Source organism: Salmo salar, chromosome 04, assembly GCF_965601325.2.
Source record: "Salmo salar chromosome 04, fSalSal1, whole genome shotgun sequence".
Taxonomy (NCBI): domain Eukaryota; kingdom Metazoa; phylum Chordata; class Actinopteri; order Salmoniformes; family Salmonidae; genus Salmo; species Salmo salar.
In genome coordinates this window covers 74,985,373-75,009,641 of record NC_138294.1, presented here as the reverse complement: position 1 = coordinate 75,009,641, position 24,269 = coordinate 74,985,373, and the positions used below count along the sequence as shown (strand labels likewise).

The 24,269-nt window shown below is 41.6% G+C and overlaps 1 protein-coding gene, 1 long non-coding RNA gene and 3 other non-coding genes across 8 annotated transcripts; 4 read left to right on the top strand and 1 right to left on the bottom strand.

The window, feature by feature from the left end:
• Nucleotides 1-1,541: 1,541 nt before the first annotated feature.
• Nucleotides 1,542-14,067, bottom strand: si:ch211-209a2.2 (L-asparaginase). Its single transcript, XM_014197807.3, has 7 exons — nt 13,691-14,067; nt 13,308-13,403; nt 12,672-12,835; nt 3,177-3,260; nt 2,586-2,685; nt 2,316-2,378; nt 1,542-1,861 (listed from the first exon to the last, which is right to left on the bottom strand). Exons 1-7 carry the CDS (start codon nt 13,799-13,801, stop codon nt 1,679-1,681), a joined length of 801 nt encoding a protein of 266 aa, XP_014053282.1. The 5' UTR covers nt 13,802-14,067; the 3' UTR covers nt 1,542-1,678.
• A 79-nt stretch (nt 14,068-14,146) lies between these two features.
• Nucleotides 14,147-18,761, top strand: LOC106603751 (uncharacterized). 4 transcript variants are annotated; one of them, XR_001328487.3, is made up of 9 exons: nt 14,147-14,323; nt 15,144-15,215; nt 15,582-15,641; nt 15,816-15,872; nt 16,222-16,276; nt 17,584-17,627; nt 17,999-18,066; nt 18,299-18,334; nt 18,600-18,761. It is a non-coding gene; the product is annotated as an uncharacterized LOC106603751 (long non-coding RNA). The 4 variants fall into 4 exon arrangements; XR_014392215.1 differs by having other exon boundaries at nt 15,816-15,876; XR_014392216.1 differs by having other exon boundaries at nt 14,192-14,323; nt 15,598-15,641.
• Nucleotides 16,018-16,151, top strand: LOC123742594 (small nucleolar RNA SNORA18). The gene has a single exon (XR_006769748.1). It is a non-coding gene; the product is annotated as a small nucleolar RNA SNORA18 (small nucleolar RNA).
• On the top strand, nt 17,381-17,517 carry LOC123742592 (small nucleolar RNA SNORA8). The gene has a single exon (XR_006769746.1). It is a non-coding gene; the product is annotated as a small nucleolar RNA SNORA8 (small nucleolar RNA).
• On the top strand, nt 17,677-17,816 carry LOC123742593 (small nucleolar RNA SNORA8). The gene has a single exon (XR_006769747.1). It is a non-coding gene; the product is annotated as a small nucleolar RNA SNORA8 (small nucleolar RNA).
• Nucleotides 18,762-24,269: the final 5,508 nt, after the last annotated feature.

Below are 24,269 nucleotides of genomic sequence, written 5' to 3'. Positions count from 1 at the left end.
GGCGGAACTGTGACATGCTAATATCGACTGGGACTCCGAAATCCTCCAACCAGGATTTCTGGGAAACCAGGGAATTTATTGAAATATCACAGAATTTTGCAAAACCCTACTGATGTGTCAACTTCTCTGCAAGGGAATGGACCATAGACGGATTAAACTGAAACTGAACTCTGCCCTCTAGCGGTGTGTATTTGTAATTCCACAAGTGCAACATTTGATACTATGACAGCTGGTCTAATGCCGCGTTGACATGCTTTTTAGTCGTCTTTTTATTTGTTTTTTGCGTGTCAAGTTTATTTTAACCATCACAAAACTATGATAACTGAAGTGAAAGGCTTGTATTTTATTCCCATTGTCTATAAAAGTACTATAAAAGTAAAACAACTTTTGCAAATCAAGTAGTCTTTTCTGTTATTCCTGTCTTTACAGGTACTCTCAGCTCTCATCCACTTCCGCAGTGGGAGGATTTGCTTTGTCTTTGTCTAATATCCCCGCCAAAGTTTTGAAGGACGGCCCCCACTCGCTGAGGTATCTGAAGTTCTCACAGCTGTCTGCCGTCCACGACTCGATGGAGCTCAGCGACTCTGCCCCATCCCCCTCGTAGGCGTATGTAGCCAACGAGTCATACAGGGGAGCAGAGAAACCCAGGTGGTTCTCCTGGAGACACTGGTGAATATAGTCCCTGATGATGTCAGTGCTGCCCTCTGGTAGGGGTTGACCCATTGATCTCAGTTTGAGTGGTGACATCTGACCATGACCCTGTGCCCCGGCGGAGCATGTTCTCCTTGATGGCCTTTGTATTCCTCAGCGTGCCCATGTCGAAGGCGTGGGTGTCCTCCACACATGAGGACAGTGAGGGTGCCAGTGCTGCTCTGGGCTGGGTAGCCACTGTCCTCCACCACCACCACAGGCACCACATACTACTCCTGGACTCGCCTCTGAAACCCCACACGCTTGGTCACTATCCCCGTTGTGTTTCCAAAGTCTCGCACAGTGAAATTCATGTTTCTGATTTCCCTGGGGGATTCGAAGAAGAACTTCTGTCCAACAGCGGGAAGATCCTTGTTCGCAGCATTGATGGTCTGAATTACCTGGCATATTTTTGCATTTTCACAGACAAACGTGTCAAAGGGAATGGTGAGCTCCGGAGGGAACTCGTTGACATCCAGCACATTGACTGTGACCTTGTTGGATAAGATAGGGTTGTAAAAAAAGAATGGTCCACCACCCAAAGACCATCCAGCGTTGACATGCTAGTTGGAACTAGGAAACTGACATTTCTGATTTGCTAACTGGTTGTGCCGCGTTCAACCAGTTAGCAAGTCAAACATTTACGAGATTCATAGTTCTGACTAGACCGTGAACGCACAAAGAATATTTCTGCTAAGAGTTATGCCGCTTTTTACTGTAAACAAAAGTCAACGGACATGTTAATTAAAATACTGATGAGAGTCATAACATTCACAACTATTATCAACCATAAAAATACAATTAACATGGGCAAATGAGCTAAGAAAATAAAAGAATAGCAAACAGCAAAATATAATTCTCAACATTTATCAATTTTGACTGTAAGCATTTCAGTAGAGGGAGACAAATGAGTTGTAAAATGAAAAAGAGTGAACAAAACTCGATAATTAGGTACTACATAAGGATAATGGGGCTAATTGTGTCCATGTTATGGGACCAGGGAGAGTTCTACCAGGCCTCTGGCCATCTGGTCCTCCACATTGATCTTGGTTTTCTCGGCCACGAGGTCAGAGACTTCCTTCTGGGCCTCATTGCTCAGCATCTCCACCAGGGTTTGCAGACCCAGACGCCGAGCGTCATCCACCGGCTGATTGTTGAAGAGGTCGCGCTGCTGCAGTGACAATACAGACACAAATCACTCAGACTGTCCTTATAGGGGTACCCAAGGGTGTGATTATCACAACGTATGGGGTAGACTAAGGCTACTGGTCCATTTGGATAAGTTATAGAAGTGAGAAATTAGAAATGGTATAACAGATTATCACCTCTGAATTGCACATTTATCTGAATAAATGTAATTTCTTGGACCAAATAGAGTGCATTCGGAAAGTATTCAGACACCATTCACTTTTTCCACATTACAGCCTTATTCTAAAGTGGATTAAATAAAACATTTTCCTAATCAATCTACACACAATCCCCCATAATGACAAAGCAAAAACAGGTTTAATCCATTTAAGAATAAGGCTGTAATGTAACAAAATGTGGAAAAAGTTAAGGAGTCTGAATACTTTCCGAATGCACTGTACTATATTAAACCTGGTTGGTTGTGGAGAATTCAATACCTCAAGACTGGAGCCGTTCCTGATGCAGAACCTGACCATGTCTGGCTGGTTAGTGCAGACAGCCTAGAATAAACCAAAGTTACATGCTTTTTTGTATTCATTGCAGTTCTATCCATCAACATGTTTCATTCTGTATATTGGTGTACTTCAATATCATCAAAGAATTAGGTCATGCCAGACCACAATGTTATTCTGACAATATCTAAATCATAGTACTGCTAAGTACAAAATCATGTTACAGTGAAGATTTATGGGAAAGTAGAAACCCACCACATGCAGAGGAGTTCTGCCGTCGGCATCAGCAAAGTTGAAGCTAACCCCTGCCTGCTTCCACACCTCCATCTGCTTGAAGTCTCCCAAGAACGCAAGGCTGCAGACAAGAGAGGCCTTTAATTACATCTCAAACATGGTGTCATTCCCAATTATTATGGATTCAAAGGTCAGTTCTATGTATGACAGTAAGGAAATCAAACATTTTCATAAAAATGTGATATTCAATACATTAAATGCTCAGTCCTTCTACACATAGGGAAATTAAGCAGTGATCATTTTCATACAATTATAAGTGCACAAATAGCTCTGAGACGTGACTTTCAATATATGCCAGTGGTCACCAACCCTGGTCACAGCAGGACTAGAGTTTTGCAAGACTTTTGTCCCAGCCTAGTACTAACATACATGATTCAACTAATGAAAGTCTTGATGAACAGTTGATTAGCAGAATCTGGCGGGAACAAAAACCTGCAAATGCCATTCCTCTCCAGGACCAGTGTTGGTGACCACAGCTAGGTTATATGCTGTTTTAGTTAACCATAAGATTCAATAGATTCAGTAGCTGGCTACTTCATTTAGCTCACCCACCAACACATCTCAACCCCCAGTTCCAGAGAGGATGTCTCCAGGTGAGCCCCCTCACTCATCAGTTGGGACACAACCTCTATGCTCCTGTATGGACACAATGATGAGTCATGTCGTTGAGGGACTCCTGGTAAAAGACCTTTAGTCTAGCCATTCATTTCATGATGAGGTCTCCCATTTGGAGCTTTAGATACAGATGCATAATAAAAAAATGAGGAAAAATCTTTCCTGGAAATCTTTCAAATAATGTGTAAATATATACATTTGCAGTTATTGTATAATTGCCATGCCATTAGTGATGGGGGGAACATACAGTTATATATCGGGATATTTTTACAGTATATCGTATGACAATATTGCAATATTATTTTTGTGCTAGTTGGCTGTACCTGCACCCAAACTCCAGTATTTTTCCTTCATAGCTTGTTCTCTAGCGAGCCAATTTGTTTTCAGCACTTTTATTTCCACGTCAAGCTATGTTTCCATCCAATTGGGGAAAAATGTTCATGCAAATATTCTAAAATCCACAAAAACAATATGCACATTTTTTCACCAGAGTTGTGTTAACTTTCCATCAAATTACTTTTGCTGTTAAATTCCCAATTAAAAAAAAAAAAGTTAAATGGGTTTCCATCAGATTTTGAACTCCACTGATCATTTTGTCATATAATGTTATATAGCGAATGTGCCCACTCTGGTATTGGCACTAGAGGTCGACCGATTATGATTTTTCAACGCCGATACCGATTATTGGAGGGCCAAAAAAGCCGGTACCGATTATTATTATTTATATATATATATATATATATATATATATATATATATATATATATATATATACATACATACACACACACACACACACACACACACACACACACACACACACAGCTCTGAAGTGGCAACGATACTGAAGAGTCTGCTTAGGAGACAAATACTCTCAACTGTTTGAATAATAAAAATAGAGTTTAAGTTACCTGTGATGAATGCTGAAAACAAAAACTGTAATTCCTATATGCAGGAAATCCTATTTTAATAATGGGCATAGTAAGAATTGACTACCAAAGTGCGAGTCAGAATTCCCTTGACAGCTTCTAGAAAAATCTGAAAAGCGGTTCCTTCATTTATTCCATAGGATATTTTTAGATTATCTTAAAATAAGGTCTGTGTTTGGTTTAGGCTTACACCACCTTGCCAATTTTATAACTGTGTAGATATCCATAGGATATAACTCTGATCAATATAAGCGAAGATACATTTTTTGTAGAGTGGATTTATGAAAATATGTTGACAAACGTTACCTAGTGAGATTTACACGGGTATCAAAACGCCGAGGCGGTTTAAGCACAAAACACAGACCTTATTTGAAGTAGATCAAGACATTCTCTATGGAAGACATGAACGGTAAAATAACGAAGGAACCCCTTTCAAGTTCAGCCGCAAGTTATTACAGGAATTATGACACGTCGACTATTTCTCTCTAAACCATATACCTTTGACTATTACGAGCCTGCTGCTGCCTACCACCGCTCAGTCAGACTGCTCTATCAAATATCAAATCATAGACTTAACTATAATATAATAAACCTTAGGTCATTAACATGGTCAAATCCGGAAACTATCATCTCTAAAACATTATTCTTTCAGTGACATACGGAACCGTTCCGTATTTTATCTAACGGGTGGCATCCATATGTCTAAATATTCCTGTTACATCGCACAACCTACAATGTTATTTCATAGTTCCGTAAAGTTCTGGCAAATTAGTTCGCAACAAGCCAGATTCTGTATACCCTGATTCTGCGTGCAACGAACGTGAGAGAACTGACACAATTTCACCTGGTTAATATTGCCTGCTAACCTAGATTTCTTTTAGCTAAATATGCAGGTTTAAAAATATATACTTCTGTGTATTGATTTTAAGAAAGGCATTGATGTTTATGGTTAGGTACAGTCGTGCAACGATTGTGCTTTTTTTCGCAAATGCGCTTTTGTTAAATCATCCCCGTTTGGCGAAGTCTGCTGTCTTTGTTAGGAAGAAATAGTCTTCACAGTTCGCAACAAGCCAGGCGGCCCAAACTGCTGCATATACCCTGACTCTGTTTGCAAGAGAAGTGACACATTTTCCCTAGTTAAAAGAAATTTATGTTAACAGGCAATATTAACTAAATATGCAGGTAAAAAAATATATACTTGTGTATTGATTTTAAGAAAGACATTGATGTTTATGGTTAGGTACACGTCGGAGCAAAGACAGTCCTTTTTCGTGAATGTGCACCACATCGATTATATGCAAAGCAGGACAGGCTAGATAAACAAGTAATATCATCAACCATGTGTAGTTAACTAGTGTTTATGATTGATTGATTGTTTTTTTTATAAGATAAGCTTAATGCTAGCTAGCAACTTACCTTGGCAAGGTAAAGCAGGTGGTTAGAGCGTTGGGCTAGTTAACGTAAGGTTGCATCCCCAAGCTGACAAGGTAAAAAACTGTCGTTCTGCCCCTGAACGAGGCAGTTAACCCACCGTTCCTAGGCCGTCATTGAAAATAAGAATGTGTTCTTTAACTGACTTGCCTAGTTAAATAAAGGTTTTTTAAAAATTACAAAATAAAACATAAAAAATAGAAAAAATAAATAAATTTAAACATTTTAATTCGGCAAATCGGTGGCCAAAAATACCGATTACCGATTGTTATGAAAACTTGAAATCGGCCGTAATTAATCAGCCATTCCGATTAATCGGTCGACCTCTAATTGGCACGTGTACTCTAACCAACAGCTTGCAGATACAGTGCGGGTATTGCCTACATCAGTGGTTTCCAAACTGTGGGGCGCACCCCGAGGGGTCGGCAGGAGGGGCATGGGGATCTCCCCGCCACAATTATTTTTTAAATATACTGTACAGTACCAGTCAAATATTTGGAAACACCTACTCATTCAAGGGTTTTTTCTTTATTTGTACTATTTTCTATTCCTGTAGGAATAGTCTTGTAGGAGTTCCCACATATGCTGAGCACTTGTTGGCTGCTTTTCCTTAACTCTGCAGTCCAACTCATCACAAACCATCTCAATTGGGTTGAGGTCGGGTGATTGTGGAGGCCAGGTCATCTGATGCAGCACCATCACTCTCCTTCTTGGTCAAATAGCCCTTACACAGCCTGGAGGTGTGTTAGGTCATTGTCCTGTTGAAAAACAAATGATAGTCCCACTAAACGCAAACCAGATGTGATGACGAATCACTGCAGAATGCGGTAGTAGCCATGCTGGTTAAGTGTGCCTTGAATTCTAAATAAATCACAGACAGTGTCACCAGCAAAGCACCCACACACCATCACACAACCTCCTCCATGCTTCAGGGTGGGAACCACACATGCAGAGATCATCCGTTCACCTACTCTGCATCTCACAAAGACACGGCGGTTGAAACCAAAAATCTCAAATTTGGACTCATCAGACCAAAGGACAGATTTCCACCGGTCTAATGTCCATTGCTTGTGTTTCTTGTTCCAATCAAGTCACTTCTTCTTTTTGGTGTCCTTCAGTAGTGGTTTCTTTTCAGCAATTCGACCATGAAGGCCTGATTCACGCAGTCTCCTCTGAACAGTTGATGTTGAGGTGTGTCTGTTACTTGTACAAAAAAAAATGCATGAAATGAAATGTATGCACTCACTACTGTAAGTCGCTCTGGATAAGAGCGTCTGCTAAATGACTAAAATGTAAAATGTACTTGAACTCTGAAAAACATTTATTTGCGCCGCAATTTTGGAGGCTGGTAAATCTAATGAACTTATCCTCTGCAGCAGAGGTAACTCTGGGTCTTTCTTTCTGTGGCGGTCCTCATGAGAGCCAGTTTCATCATAGCGCTTGATGGTTTTTATGACTGCATTTGAAGAAATTTTCAAAGTTCTTGACATTTTCCTGGATTGACTGACCTTCATGTCTTAAAGTAATGATGGACTGTTGTTTCTCTTTGCTTATTGGGCTGTTCTTGCCATAATATGGACTTGGTATTTCCCCAACCAGGGCTTCTGTATACCACCTCCTACGCTGTCACAACTGAACTGATTGGAATTTCTTTCCTTCTTCATGCGTTTGAGCCACAAACTCACTTTTAACAAGGCACACCTGTTTATTGAAATGCATTCCAGGTGACTACCTCATGAAGCTGGTTGAGAGAATGCCAAGAGTGTGCAAAGCTGTCATCAAGGCAAAGAGTGGCTACTTTGAAGAATCTCAAAAACAAATCAAAATATATTTTATATAACACTTTATTGGTTACTACATGATGCCATATGTGTTATTTCATAGTTTTGATGTCTTTACTATTATTCTACAATGTAGAAAAAAGTAAAATAAAGAAAAACCCTTGAATGAGTAGGTGTGTCCAAACGTTTGACTAGTACTGTATATTGATTTTTTTTTAAACGCAGCTCAGTCCGGCTTTCAACTTATTCTTGGAAGTTGTAATAGCAAAATGTATTTATTTTTATTTCACCTTTATTTAACCAGGTAGGCTAGTTGAGAACAAGTTCTCATTTGCAACTGCGACCTGGCCAAGACAAAGCAAAGCAGTTCGTCACATACAACACATGGAAGTTACACATGGAATAAACAAACATACAGTCAATAATACAGTAGAAAAGTATATATACAGTATGTGCAAATGAGGTAGGATAAGGGAGGTAAGGCAATAAATAGGCCATGGTGGAGAAGTAATTACAATATAGCAATTAAACACTGGAATGGTAGATGTGCAGATGATGAATGTGCAAGTAGAGATACTGGGGTGCAAAGGAGACAGATACATAAATAAATACAGTATGGGGATGAGGTAGTTGGATGGGCTATTTACAGATGGGCTATGTACAGGTGCAGTGATCTGTGAGCTGCTCTGACAGCTGGTGCTTAAAGCTAGTGAGGGAGATATGAGTCTCAAGCTTCAGTGATTTTTGCAATTCGTTCCAGTCATTGGCAGCAGAGAACTGGAAGGAAAGGTGGCCAAAGGAAGAATTGGCTTTGGGGGTGACCAGTAAGATATACCTGCTGGAGCGTGTGCTGCTATGGTGACCAGTGAGCTGAGATAAGGCGGGGCTTTACCTAGCAGAGACTTGTAGATGACCAGGAGCCAGTGGGTTTGGAGAAGAGTATGAAGCGAGGGCCAGCCAACGAGAGCGTACAGGTCGCAGTGGTGGGTAGTATATGGGGCTTTGGTGACAAAACAGATGGCACTGTGATAGACTGCATCCAATTTGTTGAGTAGAGTGTTGGAGGCTATTTTGTAAATGACATCGCCGAAGTCGAGGACCGGTAGGATGGTCAGTTCTACGAGGTTATGTTTGGCTGCATGAGTGAAGGATGCTTTGTTGCGAAATAGGAAGCCGATTATATATTTAATTTTGGATTGGAGATGCTTAATGTGAGTCTGGAAGGAGAGTTTACAGTCTAACCAGACACCTAGGTATTTGTAGTTGTCCACATATTCTAAGTCAGAACCGTCCAGAGTAGTGATGCTGGACGGGTGGACAGGTGCAGGCAGCGATCGATTGAAGAGCATGCATTTAGTTTTACTTGCATTTAAGAGCAGTTGGAGGCCACGGAAGGAGAGTTGTATGGCATTAAAGCTCGTCTGGAGGTTAGTTAACAGTGTCCAAAGAAGGGCCAGAGGTATACAGAATTGTGATTTCAAAATTGGGTAGTGCATCTTCAGTTTTCCTGTTGTAAGATAGCTATTTATAACTTGTCAGAAAGTTCCAGATCAACTAGCCCATGTCAGCTAATATTTTTAGATTTTGTGGTAATGTTCGAGTCACTTAAAAATCACATGAATACACATTAGACATGGCAAAATGCAAAGAATTGCAAGAAAATGTGCTTTAAAACTGCAAAATGTTCTCTGCACCCCATGACAAAATGTGTAGAATTGCAAGAAATAAGCCTTTAACCTGTTACATTTTCTCTCTGCCAAAAAGAGGGGTGTGAACAGTTTGTGTCATAAACAGTGCTTGTGCCAATAGAAATAGACGTGGGGCCCAGCTGAAAACTGTTGTACTGATTAAAGAAGCAATAAAACTGGCCTTCTTTAGACTAGTTGAGTATCTGGAGCATCAGCATTTGTGGGTTCGATGACATGCTCAAAATGGCCAGAAACAAAGACCGTTCTTCTGAAACTCAGTCTATTCTTGTTCTGAGAAATGAAGGCTATTCCATGCGAGAAATTGCCAAGAAACTGAAGATCTCGTACAACGCTGTGTACTACTCCCATCACAGAACAGCGCAAACTGGCTCTAACCAGAATAGAAAGAGGAGTGTGAGGCCCCGGTGCACAACTGAGCACGAGGACAAGTAGAGGGTCTAGTTTGAGAAACAGACGCCTCACAAGTCCTCAACTGGCAGCTTCTTTAAATAGTACCCTCAAAACACCAGTCACAACGTCAACAGTGAAGAGGCGACACCGGGATGCTGGCCTTCTAGGCAGAGTTGCAAAGAAAAAGCCATATCTCAGACTGGCCAATAAAAATAAAAGATTAAGATGGGCAATGATCAATTAGCCTTTTAAAATGATCAACTTGGATTAGCTAACACAACGTGCCATTGGAACACAGGCGTGATGGTTGCTGATAATGGGCCTCTGTACGCATGTGTAGATATTTCATTAAAAATAGCTGTTCCAGCTACAATAGTAATTTACAACATTAACAATGTCTACACTGTATTTCTGATCAATTTGATGTTATTTTAATGGACAAAAAAAATTGCTTTTCTTTCAAAAACAAGGACATTTCTAAGTGACCCCAAACTTTTGAACGGTAGTGTAAATGTTGATGTTTTTTTACATTGGATATAGTTACCATATCATATGGAGACAGAAACATAAACCTTTCACCTTATCATAAGTAGACATAATTGCAAATTATTAAATCCTTCCAATAGAAATAAAAATAACAATTTAGTTCCGAATTGAACTTTAATTAAATGAGTTGACTCTTCACATGGGAGGATTTCACTGAACAACAAAAGAAAGGGACAATTGAAGGATTCCCAATGATCCATCACATTTCCCAAAAACGTTTTCAACATACATCTGTAAAATTATTGTCTAGAAACTAAAGCTTTGGTTGTCTTCCTCTCAGGCTTCCATGTCTTCTCCCTGGACCTCCTCAATGTCCACCTCTTGAACATCAGACTCTGAGTCCTCATCTTCACTGTCACTTTCCAACCTGGTGAGGATGGCTCATTGTCAGGCTCAAAAAGCCTCAAATTTTTCCCTTGTATTTATCAGCATGTTGCGTGCTTTGGTGTGTGTATTCCGAAACAAGGACCAGTTGCGCTCTGAGGCAGGTGATGTTGGTGGGATTTGGAGGATGATGGAGGCAACAGGGGAAAGAGCCTCAGATCCACAAAGTCCCTCCACTAGGTGACTGATGAGATATGTTGGCACGACTGCCATATTGCATCTCCATCCCAAAGCCCTTGCTTGGAAGTGTACTTCGCTAGACTTCCAAGAACCTTGCCCTCATCCAGGCCAAGGTGGCGAGACACGGTAGTGATGACACTATAGGCCTTGTTGATCTCTGCACCAGACAGGATGCTCTTGCCAGCATACTTGGGGTCCAACATGTACGCTGCGGTGTGTATGGGCTTCAAGCAGAAGTCTTCACCCTTTTTGATGTATTTCAGAACTGCAGTTTCCTCTGCTTGGAGCAACAGTGAAGTGGACAGGGCAGTACGGATTTATTCTCTTACATCTGCAAGCAGAGTCTGAACATCAGACAGGATGGCATTGTCTCCCTCAATCCGTGCAATAGCTACTGCTATAGGTTTCAGGAGTTTCAAGCTGCTTACCACTCTCTCCCAAAATACATCATCCAGGAGGATCCTCTTGATGGGGCTGTCCATATCGGCAGACTATAATATATTTCTTGGAGGACTCCTTCCCCTCCAGGAGACTGTCAAACATGATGACAACACCACCCCAACGGGTGTTGCTGGGCAGCTTCAATGTGGTGCTCCTATTCTTCTCACTTTGCTTGGTGAGGTAGATTGCTGCTATAACTTGATGACCCTTCACATACCTAACCATTTCCTTGGCTGTCTTGTAGAGTGTATCCATTGTTTTCAGTGCCATGATGTCCTTGAGCAGATTCAATGCTTAAGCAGCACAGCCAAAGGGTGTGATGTGAGGGTAGGACTCCTCCACTTTAGACCAAGCAGCCTTCATGTTCGCAGCATTGTCTGTCACCAGTGCAAATACCTTCTGTAGTCCAAGGTCAATGATGACTGCCTTCAGCTCATCTGCAATGTAAAGACCGGTGTGTCTGTTGTCCCTTGTGTCTGTGCTCTTGTAGAATACTGGTTGAGGGGTGGAGATGATGTAGTTAATTATTCCTTGCCCACGAACATTCAACCACCCATCAGAGATGATTGCAATAGTCTGCTTTCTCAATGATTTGCTTGACCTTCACTTGAACTCTGCATCCAGCAAATGAGTAGATAAAGCATGTCTGGTTGGAAGGGTGTATGTTGGGCGAAGAACATTCAGAAAGCTCTTCCAATACACATTGCCTGTGAGCATCAGAGGTGAACCAGTTGCATACACAGCTCGAGCAAGACATTCATCAGCATTTCTCTGACTTACATTCCTCCATTGAGTAAAAAAAAACTTCTGATTCCAGGAGGACCATGAGCTGTTGCTATAGATAAGGTGTCTGATTCCTAATTTTCACCTCAAATAGAAGTAGAGGGACTTTTGTCAGAGGTTGCTTGTTATGAGCGCTGAGGGAACTTTATGCACTTGGCCAGATGATTCTGCATCTTTGTTGCATTCTCCACATATGATTTGGCACAGTATTTGCAAATGTACACAGCGTTTCCTTCTACATTAGCTGCAATGAAATGTCTCCACACATCAGATAGGGCAGAAATAGCTAACAAGTTAAAAATTATTTAAACACACTTTGCTATAGGCTACTATTTATTATTTAACCAAAAATCATGTATGTCATATAAAATATATTCACCCCACCCAATATTGTAATCAAAACTTACCAGAAAGCATGTAGTCCTTGACTCAGACAGTGTAGTAGTGTGGGCTTAATAGCATCTCATTAGTGTGCAAGATCTTGAGAATCAGCTGTACATGTGATGGAAGAGTGCACTGCACATGTGGTGGAAGAATGTACTGTGCATGCAGAGGGTTGCAATTCCATTGTGGATAGTTTAACCAAAATATGCCACAAGCCCTAGAATTGCCTTATGTGTATCCTACAAAAAAGGTTCACTGTTATAAGCTAACTTTTTTGATGAATTTAAGCAAAATTCCCCAAAATCACGGGCTTAACTTCCCATGGAAAATTTCCTGGAAAGTTTCCAACCCTTTGCAACCCTACTCACTACTGTAAATTGCTCTGGATAAGAGCATCTGCTAAATGACTAAAATGCAAATACCACTGGGCCCCACCAGACACAGATAACCTAAGATTGGGGTTTGTTTTCTCACTTGCAGCGAATGCCATCTCGGAGAGCAGTTTCTCTCGCAAAATCCCTAACGTTGACATCCGCTCCCTTCTTCAGCAGGAATCGGACAGTCTCGACATCCCCCTCACCAGCAGCCAGGTGGAGAGGTGTCCTCCCATGTCCGTCTGACACAGACACATCAGCTCCCTAATGCATGACAGTCAACATGTTGGGATGAATTTCCTAAGTATCAATACTTATGTCAACCAAATTAAATTCCTCTAAATGATGATACAATAGCAATGTTTTCATGAACTAGTAACGTTAGGTTACAGGATTCCCTTCCCACAAATTCAGTTGTATGACACAGTAGCTAGTTAACTAAGTAGTACTAGCTAGGCTAATAGTAGTTACTTATATAACTGTAGTGAATTCGGGAGGTAACCCCGACCGGGGACTTGAACCTGGGTCCAATGACCGTCAAGCCAACGCCTTAACAGTTAAGCCAAGAGGTCCAAACCCCTTGTCGAGCTCTATACATTACCCCCTTACTTCGAGAGAGGGTGTCCCCATACTTCTCTATATCAATTGTAACGTGGCTCAAAACATCATGAGAAAAAAGCTATATATACACAAATATATATATATCGACCAATAATAATACTCTAGGTAACGTTACCTGCTGTAAGTGTCCCTCGAGACCAACAATGTCTCCTTGCAAAGCAGAGGCATTCAACAGCATGGGGAAAATGGCAAGCTGGCACACCTTCATCTCCTACGGTTAGTACAAGAAAATTAGCCTTACAATTGAGAGTTAGGACAATAAAATGAACCTTGCAAAAGGCTATAATTCTTATTGACATTGACTTATTGACTTGACAGACAGTTCACCAATAACGTTATACTTTTGACCGACTGTGATTGGTGCATCCAACGGTTAGCTAGCTGGCTAGAAGCTGACATAGTTCAGCGCTAACGCTAGCTAGTTAGCCTTTACTTACTACTCTATAACGTTATATTGGTTTACTAGCGAACTTTAGTTTGCTGGCTAAATACACCAACCTTTGCCATATCATCAGTCCCCAACCATCCCAAACGGATGGATGATGCCACAGCTGACCAAAATCTGTAAACTTCTTCAGGGATCTTTCCTTTTGATTGATAAATACCCATGGTGGCGAATTACTACGCTTTCGCAATATAAACTTTTATTGAGAGGCAACACCACTACAAGGCCTGTCTGGGGTTCAAAATAATGAAATTATTCACTAACATTAAAAGTAAATGAATGGTTTCCCGCGTTCGAAAGTTCCCACCCGGCACGTGACATAGCACATGCATATCAAACAGATGTGATTTGTTTACTTGTTGAACGTATTGTAATTAACATCATTAACGTAACTTCATGAACATTGCATTCAAAGTGTTCACAAATGCAAGTATTATCATTTACATTAATCGAATGTTTCATGTTTGTCGTCTGTATGGGAAAACAGTCCCTTGCCTTCTTGCGGCAAAATATCCACGACTATGATTGGTTGTGGTGGTATGCCGTAAAGCGTTTTCTGCCACGCTGTCTTATAAATACCCTTCGGTCTCCTTGAACGGTCTCATTTCGTCTGGCTTCAGGATCGGTTTGGTAAAATAGCAGGCTGATATGCTCAGTCGACGGTGCTGCTAAATGCACTAATGAAGGTACAATTGAATTACTGAGTAATATTTCATGTATTAATCCACGTTGTACATTCAATGTTTAGGAGCTTATCTTAGTTTCTTTTTTTTTCTCTAAATATTTGTTATTTCTATTTTCGTAACTGCGTTGTTGGTTAGGGGCTTTTAAGTAAGCGTTTCACTGCTGTTTGTATTCGGCGCATGTGACAAATACGAATTTGAATAGTTGCGATATTGCTGCTTTGCCACGCGGTGTTGCAAATGGCTCGCTAACGTTAGCTCGTTAACGTTTGCAGAAGAGGCATCAAACTAACTACAGGTAGCTAGTTTTGTCATGGCTTGTCTATTGGCTAATATAACTTGCATATTGTGGTGGCAGCTTATGGTTGTTTTGACTAGACTGCTGTAGTTTGTAGTCTGTTAGCAGGCCATCTAATGTTAGCAAACAGGCCCGAAGATAACTGGCTAGCTAAATGCCATGTGCACCGCTACGTATGGAGTTTCCTAGATTCAATGGGTGAATTCCGTCGATGTGACATGGCTATAAAACTGTCGGGTTTGCTTTCATCTTTACAGATTAATTGTATTGGTGACAATGAGGCCCGTAACATCCTCGCTAACCAGTCTTAACCTAGCTAGTTGACTAAATACAGGCTGAGGTTTGTTAATTAATCTGCTAGTTAACGTCAGTAATATTTATCTGTGAATACTAGTGTAAACTATTGTTTGCGAATATAGCTAGTAACACTCCAATCTCAATAGTATTTTAAACAGAACTATGGGCTTCTAACGTAATTTTATTCTATGATTTTTGTTACACATGCCTGATCCTTGATAATTGCAGGAAATGACAGGCCCAGCATTTGGCCATCTTGAGTTGAGCCAGAACTCCATGCACCAGAAGCTTTTCCATGTGGTAAGAAATGTCCTGTCTTGTCCATGTTTTTGTAAGCACAGCGCCAGTTGGGGCCTTGACATCGTGGGCCTTAGTGCTGGAGCAGTGCACATAGCAATCCATTCTCTTGCAACCCACTGCTGTGCTCACCTAGCAGCAGTGTTACTTATGAGAGTGGACATTTATTTATCTTTAACTAGGCAAGTCAGTTAAGAAATTATTTACAATGGTCTGCTAAAAGGCTTCCTCCTTGGATGGGGGCTGGGACAAAAAGTATATTTTTAAGACCAACACTATGCATAGAGACTTAAAATTGCATTGCAGCAACACATGACAACACAATCAATTTGTAAATGTATTAATACAAAGTATTTGCTGTTTATCCAGTGCCTTCATCTTTCAGAGAACAGCTTAATATGAAGCTGTTTAATTCAAGCTCAAACTCAGGTATGTTTGATAACCTTAAGCTTGATATATTAATGGAAGTAATGATGATTGGCTTAAATGTTCAACTGCTCTGAATTGTGATTATGGTATGCCTTTCTGAACAAACCAAGCATGTAAACGCTGTAAACCAATGTGCATATGCATTGAATTCACTACTTTCCATTGCTTCAACAGTGAGTTGCCCTGAATACCCAAGAGTTCCTGAGCGTATGGTCATTGGCCTAGTGTCAAGTTGGTTTGTTTTTCCAAGATCTAATCTGAGTTAATTCAAAATAACCTTAACATGCACTTAGTTTTATAGTGGGTACTTTCACCACTTGCAATGCAAGTTCACACTGTTATTTATACTCAGTGCTTCGTATTTAAAGCTTCCTATACTGAGGCCTATCCCGACAGACTCCTCACTGTGGGCCCTAGTCGTTGGAAATGCCTCAGAGAACAAATTTGTGGTTTCGCTTTACCCACAGGGCTACTGCCATTAGCCCTGTGGGATATTACTACAGAACAAATACTCAAAATTGCAGCTCTGTTTTAAAGTGAAATTGTCTGTTTCTAATGACCTTCTGCTTGTCTCGTGTAGGTCTACCAAATGGCCACTAGGTGGCTCTCGAGCCCAGATGAACAACAGCCCTTCGGTGAGTATTATTAATGAGGGCTGACTATTTAGTTGACTTGTGGCTCATTTTCAGTCTAGCAGGTGCCAAACATTTAATGGCACGTCTTCATTTGCACCTGTCTCAGTGGACTATTCCATTACTAGGCTGTGGGGATGGGACACCACTAGCCCACTTACTCTAAATTTCTAATCTGCAATGTCTGGGTCACTGGAATTTCTGTTAATGCGTTAAATATTAGTCTTACACGGAACCGAAACCAGCTGTGCGTCATTGTGCATACATTTATTTTGTCTCCCTACACCAAATGGCCCCCTACACCTTGCTAATTTGAGAGGCAGAACTTGCAGCCCGATATGCGTCAAATAGAAAGGACTTCTATTTTAGCCCTTGTTGACGTGCGTGAGCAGTGTGGGTGCAATAATTGAATAATAGGTTTCTTAAGTTATTTTGTGCTATGAGTGGTGTGGTCAGGTTGTTTGTGGAGCGCACCACTTAGGCTGCACGTGTGAAAACAAACTTTTAGTTTAGGACAGCTTTAGTATGAACAAATGACTAGTTAGTCAATGACTGACTGAGAACTGTTTTGAAGCCTTTATCTTGGCACTCCACACTTGTGAAACTGTTTTGGAAGCTATAGACAACCCATTTAATGTTTAAATTTGAGTTTTCCGTGGGTTTGCTTAGACACTTAAATTCATACTTAAATTAAATTGTGAGCTTAATATGAAAAGGTATTTCTGTTACTGTTCCCACTATAATACTTGTGATTTTTGTCCTTGACATTTAATTGAAATACTGTAATTCCTATGGAGGACTCTTCTTGGTGTTGCCAATATGGTGACTGGTGGCCACTGCTTAGCAGACAAGGTTATAGCAATGCTATGAACAATTTCAATTACCTTGAATTGTAATCCTTTTAGACTTGTGGGCAGGGGTTAAAGTTCTCTGTCACAGGTGCTTTTCCGGTCTTTATTGTTCCGTCTTGTAGTTTAATACATTTCCAATTATCCTCTTTCCCTAAAAGCATGATAGTTAACTTATCCTGTAGACTATCTGATCTGAGGAACTTAGGTTTCAGTCATGGGACTTAGTCTATCCCCAGGGATTAAAAACTATGATCAAAGCACTGCATGGTATCTGCAGCCAGCCGCTACTCCGGTTGGACTGTTCATTAGTCAGTGCAAGAGCAACTCGGCATATGGCATCGTTGGTCTCCATGTCTTTGTGTGTGGCGTCCTGGTATATCTGTCGAGACACTTAACTTCTCAATAAGTTTCCATCATTGAACTTCTGGTATGCAAATTTAATCTGTTTTCTCTTGACAGGCCTGTTGTATCATGTGCCAAGGGCTCTGAGGGTAATGATTTAAGTGAGTATTTGTGTTGTCTCTTGTGGCGCTAGCAGAGGGCCCAATGAGTAGCACTGTATGGTATCTGCAGCCAGCCTTCACCACGGGCTGTTCTGTTCATAACACAGTGCAAGATCAACTCTTCATATGGCATTGTTAGGCTCTGGGCTGGTCTGTGCCTGGCGCCCTGGTATTTGTGCTGAGACAACACTTTCCCTCTCGACAATGATTCCCCAAATTGAGACTGTCAATGTATCAAAGTTATGTTTCTGGGCGTTTAGAATATGGTCAAGTGTGTATTAAAGGGTAAGAATACTGGCCATGGTGTGTGTGATAAATACCCTGCTGGATTGTCTTAAGTATTGAGTAATTAAGTGTTGCCTTCCCTTCAGGTACACCAGGACTGGTCTTTTGATGATAGTACACCTGAACTTGGCTGAATGATTAATCTCCAGTGAAGGTAACTTCCTTTTGTCTTCCTGGACTTTTTGGCTGTCATCGGTTTGGTCATATACCAAGGCTCTTGGGATATGCAGTTCCTGACTTGCTGTGGAATTGACCATAAAGTAAAACTTCCAGTGGGTTTCGCCAGCACCATGCTGGAGGTGCTCTATTGGAAACAGTGCAATAACAAAGGTAACTGAAGAGTTACTCCAATTTATTTGTATTTACCTCAATTAATTCTCTTTCAGGTTGAATGCCTGGCCTACTGAAATGACCAGAGCAAGGTGAGAAGCTACTCAGTGTGATGTGTGCCGGATCATTTTCAAAGGGGGCCTGTCAGGCTTTCCCACTGCTGGTCCTTCACGCAGTGATCCCACAACAGTGCCCCTGGTGACTCAATGCAGATCCTTTTTGCCATGGGTGGTCTGCAGTCTCCACGGGCCACATGACTCCTTACCCAATATTACATCAGTGCCGAGATCTATGCGTTCTTAATACGGATGAAGGAAATTGCTTATGGTTGAAGTTTATCCAAAATGTCTCCAACAGGTGATGTGTTTCAGCCCTGTGCACCTATCAAGTTAAGAGGCGTTTGAAGAAATTAACAAGATGAATGCTTTCTCCAAGATTTAACTTAGAATGCATTTGAAGATGTGGCTCAAACTGACCTGTTGGACTTTCTGAATTTCAATAAAATATTTGGTAATGTAACTTGAGTACTTCCTACTCTCCTCGAAAGAAACATGTAAAGTGTTGGGTTCATGACCTGCAGTTGAAGATCATTACACTTTCCCATATGCACAGAAAGCTTAGTTCCCCAATTGTGTGAACATCTTTACATCCCAGTTAGTAAGTGTTTCTCCTTTGCCAAGATACTCCAGACATTAGAGAAGTGAGGCATAGCAAGAAACTGATTAAACGGGTACAACTTGTTTGCCCTGCCCATTTGTGAAATCTATAGCTTGGGGCTTAATTTATTTCATTGGGAAAAATAACTTACATTTATATTTCCAGTATAGATGCATGGCTGTTAGGGATGTTTTGTGCTGCATTAAGCTCAGTTGGCTGCATATAATTGGCACATACCTCACACCCACCAAGAAGGTGGACTTCAGGACTTTTTCCATAACTTGTGGTTGCGCTTTATATGTATATACACTGCTCAAAATAACACATCCTAGATCTGAATGATACTTCTTTCTTTACATAGTTGAATGTGCTGACCTCACACAAATAATCAATGGAAATCCAATTTCTCAACCCATGGAGGTCTGGATTTGGTGTCACACTCAAAATTAAAGTGGAAAACCACACTACAGGCTGATCGAACTGTGGCCTCCACGTGCCTGTATGACCTCGCTACAACACCTGGGCATGCTCCTGATGAGGTGGTGGATGATCTGAGGGATCTCCTCCTGGACTAAAGCATCTGCTAACTCCTGGACAGTCTGGTGCAACGTGGTGTTGGTGGGTGGAGCGAGACATGATGTGCTCACTTGGATTCAGGTCTGGGGAACGGGCGGGCCAGTCCATAGCATCAATGCTTTCCTCTTGCAGGAACTGCTGACACACTCCAGCTACATGAGGTCTAGCATTGTCTTGCATTAGGAGGAACCCAGGGCCAACCGTACCAGCATATGGTCTCACAAGGGGTCTGAGGATCTCATCTCGGTACCTAATGGCAGTCAGGCTACCTCTGGCGAGCACATGGAGGGCTGTGCGGCCACACCATGACTGACCCGCTGCCAAACCGGTCATGCTGGAGGATGTTGCAGGCAGCAGAACGTTCTCCACGGCGTCTCCAGACTCTGTCACGTGCTCAGTGTGAACCTGCTTTTATCTGTGAAGAGCACAGGGCGCCAGTGGCGAATTTGCCAATCTTGGTGTTCTCTGGCAAATGCCAAACGTCCTGCACGGTGTTGGGCTGTAAGCACAACCCCCACCTGTGGACGTCAGGCCCTCATACCACCCTCATGGAGTTTGTTTCTGACTATTTGAGCAGACACATGCACATTTGTGGCCTGCTGGAGGTCATTTTGCAGGGCTCTGGCAGTGCTCCTCCTTGCACAAAGGCGGAGGTAGCGGTCCTGCTGCTGGGTTGTTGCCCTCCTACGGCCTCCATGTCTCCTGATGTACTGGCCTGTCTCCTGGTAGCGCCTCCATGCTCTGGACACTACGCTGACAGACACAGCAAACCTTCTTGCCACAGCTCGCATTGATGTGCCATCCTGGATGAGCTGCACTACCTGAGCCACTTGTGTGGGTTGTAGACTCCGTCTCATGCTACCACTAGAGTGAAAGCACCGCCAGCATTCAAAAGTGACCAAAACATCAGCCAGGAAGCATAGGAACTGAGAAGTGGTCTGTGGTCACCACCTGCAGAACCACTCCTTTATTGGGGGTGTCTTGCTAATTGCCTATAATTTCTACTTGTTGCACAACAGCATGTGAAATGTATTGTCAATCAGTGTTGCTTCCTAAGTGGACAGTTTGATTTCACAGAAGTGTGATTGACTTGGAGTTACATTGTGTTGTTTAAGTGTTCCCTTTATTTTTTTGAGCAGTATGCCTGCATACCCTGCAATGTTAACAGGCCTGGTGTTTACATGAGGCAGGGTGCTCTTCATGGGGAAGGTGACTAAGAACTGACTCTTAAAGGTGGGTTAGGGCAGCACTCCGTCTACCTTGCATAAACATGGCCAAAGTTCATTCCTGCTGCTAATGCATATTTTCACATGGGTCTGTGGTTGGGGGTGGTGTTGCGATGTGGTTTGGGCCATACTGTTGGTACTCCAACACGGGTGGGTTTCAGGATGTCATGGGGGGTCACGAGATTAAAGGATTCCCTTCTGTGAGCAGAGCCTACTACATTGTCTGTTTCCATGTATTTTGTTCTCGCTGTTTTGTGGTTAAATTTCACTGGGCACATGCATCTATAATGGGTGGTTTCTGAAGTTGATGTGAATGTGTGCCCGATGCATAGGCCCTGGCAATGGGCTTGAAGGTTATGGTGGGTTGTGAAGCAGCTAGTCGGCCAATTAGAAACCTGCTACACTGCTCAATGCACAAATGTGTGCTGATGTAATCAAAGAGCCAGACACTTTAAAGGTTCCTATAATCCTTGCGCTACTTCCAGAACATACCGTCTCGCACTGGTCTCTAGGTTGGGCTTCGATGCATGTGTACAGATTATTTTTGGTGTTGCTTGTTAGAATAGATAAACCAAATTGTGTTTGGACACAGGCATAAATCTAGTAACTGTATTATCACATGTATTTGCCCTGTTTCACTACATAATCCCTCCCTCGCATTAACAGCTGTTCAAAAAATCTGCTTGAGCTCTTCCCAATTTGTGTCTGGGCTCTCTGGTTCATACTTTTGATCTAATCTGTAGTGATGGAGTTTTTTTAATGTCTTGTGCCTTATTCTTTTCCTCCCAAGGCTTGCTAAAGTAAGATCTCAGGAAATGTACCAACCAATGAGAGTAATCTCATTGAGGGTTTATGCTCTCATTAAATTGAGGATCAAACAGTATGGGGCTCGGTTTCTGTGCCAAGAACAGTCTGTACAGATCCTGCTGTGAACTGCCGTCCACTCCTTCAGCCCTCTAATTTCCTGGTCATGTCCATGCCGTCCTCCATCAATGTAGAAGGAAATCCATTAGAACTTAGATTTTCAGTGCTCTATTAATTAGCCTATTTCCCCTAGCATCAGTGGAGAATATCAAATCTAAGTTTGGAGTGCACTCGGGAAGTATTCAGACCCCTTCCATTTTTCCACATTTTAGCATTCTAAAATTGATTAAATAAAAAATGCTCATCAAACAATACCCCATAATGACAAAGCGAAAAGTTGACCATTTTATAAATCTATAAAAAAACATACCTTATTTACATAGGTATTCAGACCCTTTGCTATGAGAGTTGAAATTGAGCTCCGGTGTATCCTTTTTCCATTGATTATCCTTGAGATGTTTCTACAACTTGATTGGAGTCCACCTGTGGTAAATTCAATTGATTGGACATGATTTGGAAAGGCACACACCTGTCTATATAAGGTCCAACAGTTGACAGTGCATGTCAGCAAAAACCAAGCCATGAGGTCAAAGGAATTGTCTGTAGAGCGCCGAGACAGGTTTGTGTCGAGGCAAAGATCTGGGGAAGGGTAGCACAAAATGTCATAATTGAAGGTCCCCAAGAACACAGTGGCCTCCATCATTCTAAAATGGAAGAAGTTTGAAACCACCAAGACTCTTCCTAGAGCTGGCTGCCCGGCCAAACTGAGCAAGCAGGGGTTAACCTCTCTGGGGTATGTGGGATGCTAGCGCACACTATTCAACAGCCAGTGAAATAGAAGGGCGGCAAATTCAAAACAACAAAAATCTCATAATTCAAATTTCTCAAACATACAACTATTATATCCCATTTTAAAGACACACTTCTCGTTAATCCAACCACATTGTCCGATTTCAAAAAGGCTTTACGGCGAAAGCATAACATTAGATTATGTTAGGACAGCGCCGAGACAAGAAAAATCACACAGCCATTTTCCAAGCAAGGAGAGGCGTCACAAAAACCAGAAATACAGCTAAAATGAATCACTAACCTTTGATGATCTTCATCAGATGGCACTCATAGGACTTCATGTTACACAATACATGTATGTTTTGCTCGATAAAGTTCATATTTATATCTAAAAACCCATTTTACATTGGCGTGTAATGTTCAGAAATGTTTTGCCTCCCAAAATTTCCGGTGAATGAGCACATCAATTTACAGAAATACTCATCATAAACATTGATAAAATATTCAACAGTTATTCAAAGAATTATAGATACACTTCTCCTTAATGCAACCGCTGTGTCAGATTTCAAAAAAGTTTTACGGCGAAAGCACATTTTGCAATAATCTGAGTACAGCCCTCAGATATCAAAACAAGCCATACAGATACCCGCCATTTTGGAGTCAACAGAAATGACAAAAATTACATTATAAATATTCCCTTACCTTTGATGATCTTCATCAGAATGCACTCCCAGAAATCCCACTTCCACAATAAATGTTTGTTTTGTTCGATGAAGTCCATCATTTATGTCCAAATACCACCTCCTTTCTGTTCGCACGTTTAGTCCACTACTCCAAATGCAGGAAGCGTGAGCAAAATGTCACGACAAAAAGTCTAAAAAAGTTATATTTACGTTCGTAGAAACATGTCAAACGATGTATAGCATCAATCTTTAGGATGATTTTATCATAAATCTTCAGTAATATTCCAATCGGACAATTCCAATGCCTTCAAAAACGAAAAGGAACACAGCTAACTCTCACGTGAGCGTGCGCCTCTGAGCTCATGTCATTTTCTCACTCATCTACTTCCAGGAGCTCTTGTTCTCTCCCTATTCACAGTAGAAGCATGTAACAACATTCTAAAGACTGTTGACATCTAGTGGAAGCCTTAGGAAGTGGAAAATGAACCCCAAGTCACTGTGTACTGTACAGGCAATCACTTGAAAAACGACAAACCTCAGATTTCCACACTTCCTGGTTGGATTTTTCTCAGGTTTTTGCCTGCCCTATGAGTTCTGTTGTACTCAGACATCATTCAAACAGTTTTAAAAATGTCAGAGTGTTTTCTATCCAAATCTACTAATAATATGCATATCCTACCTTCTGAGCCTGAGTAGCAGGCAGTTTACTACGGGCACGCCTTTCATCCGGACGTCAAAATACTGCCCCCTACCCTAGAGAAGTTAAGGGCCTTGGTTAGGGAGGTGACCAAGGACCCAATGCTCACTCTGACAGAGCTCCTCTGTGGAAATGGGAGAACCTTCCAGAAAGACAACCATCTCTGCAGCACTTCACCAATCAGGCCTGTATGGTAAAGTGGCCAGATGGAAACCACTCCTCAGTAAAAGGCACATAACAGCCCAGTTGGAGTTTGCCAAAAGTCACCTAAAGTACTCTCTCAGAACATGGGAAACAAGATGATATAGTCTGATAAACCAAGACATAATTCTTTGGCCTGAATGTCAAGTGTCACGTCTGGAGGATACCTGGCATCATCCCTACGGTGAAGCATGGTGGTGGAAGCATCATGCTGTGGGGATGTTTATCAGCAGCAGGGACTGGGAGACTAATCAGGATTGATGGACAGATGAACTGAGCAAAATACAGAGAGATCCTTGATGAAAACCTGCTCCAGAGCACTCAATACCGCAGA

What these genes read in the sequence shown, in the direction of transcription:
- si:ch211-209a2.2 (XM_014197807.3), bottom strand. Translation starts at nt 13,801, where the DNA reads ATGGGTATTTATCAATCAAAAGGAAAGATCCCTGAAGAAGTTTACAGA. An exon ending in GGACTGATGATATGGCAAAG is followed by an intron (nt 13,404 to 13,690) that starts GTTGGTGTATTT and finishes TACTAACCGTAG; the next exon opens with GAGATGAAGGTGTGCCAGCT. An exon ending in CGAGATGGCATTCGCTGCAA is followed by an intron (nt 3,261 to 12,671) that starts GTGAGAAAACAA and finishes GTGTCCATACAG; the next exon opens with GAGCATAGAGGTTGTGTCCC.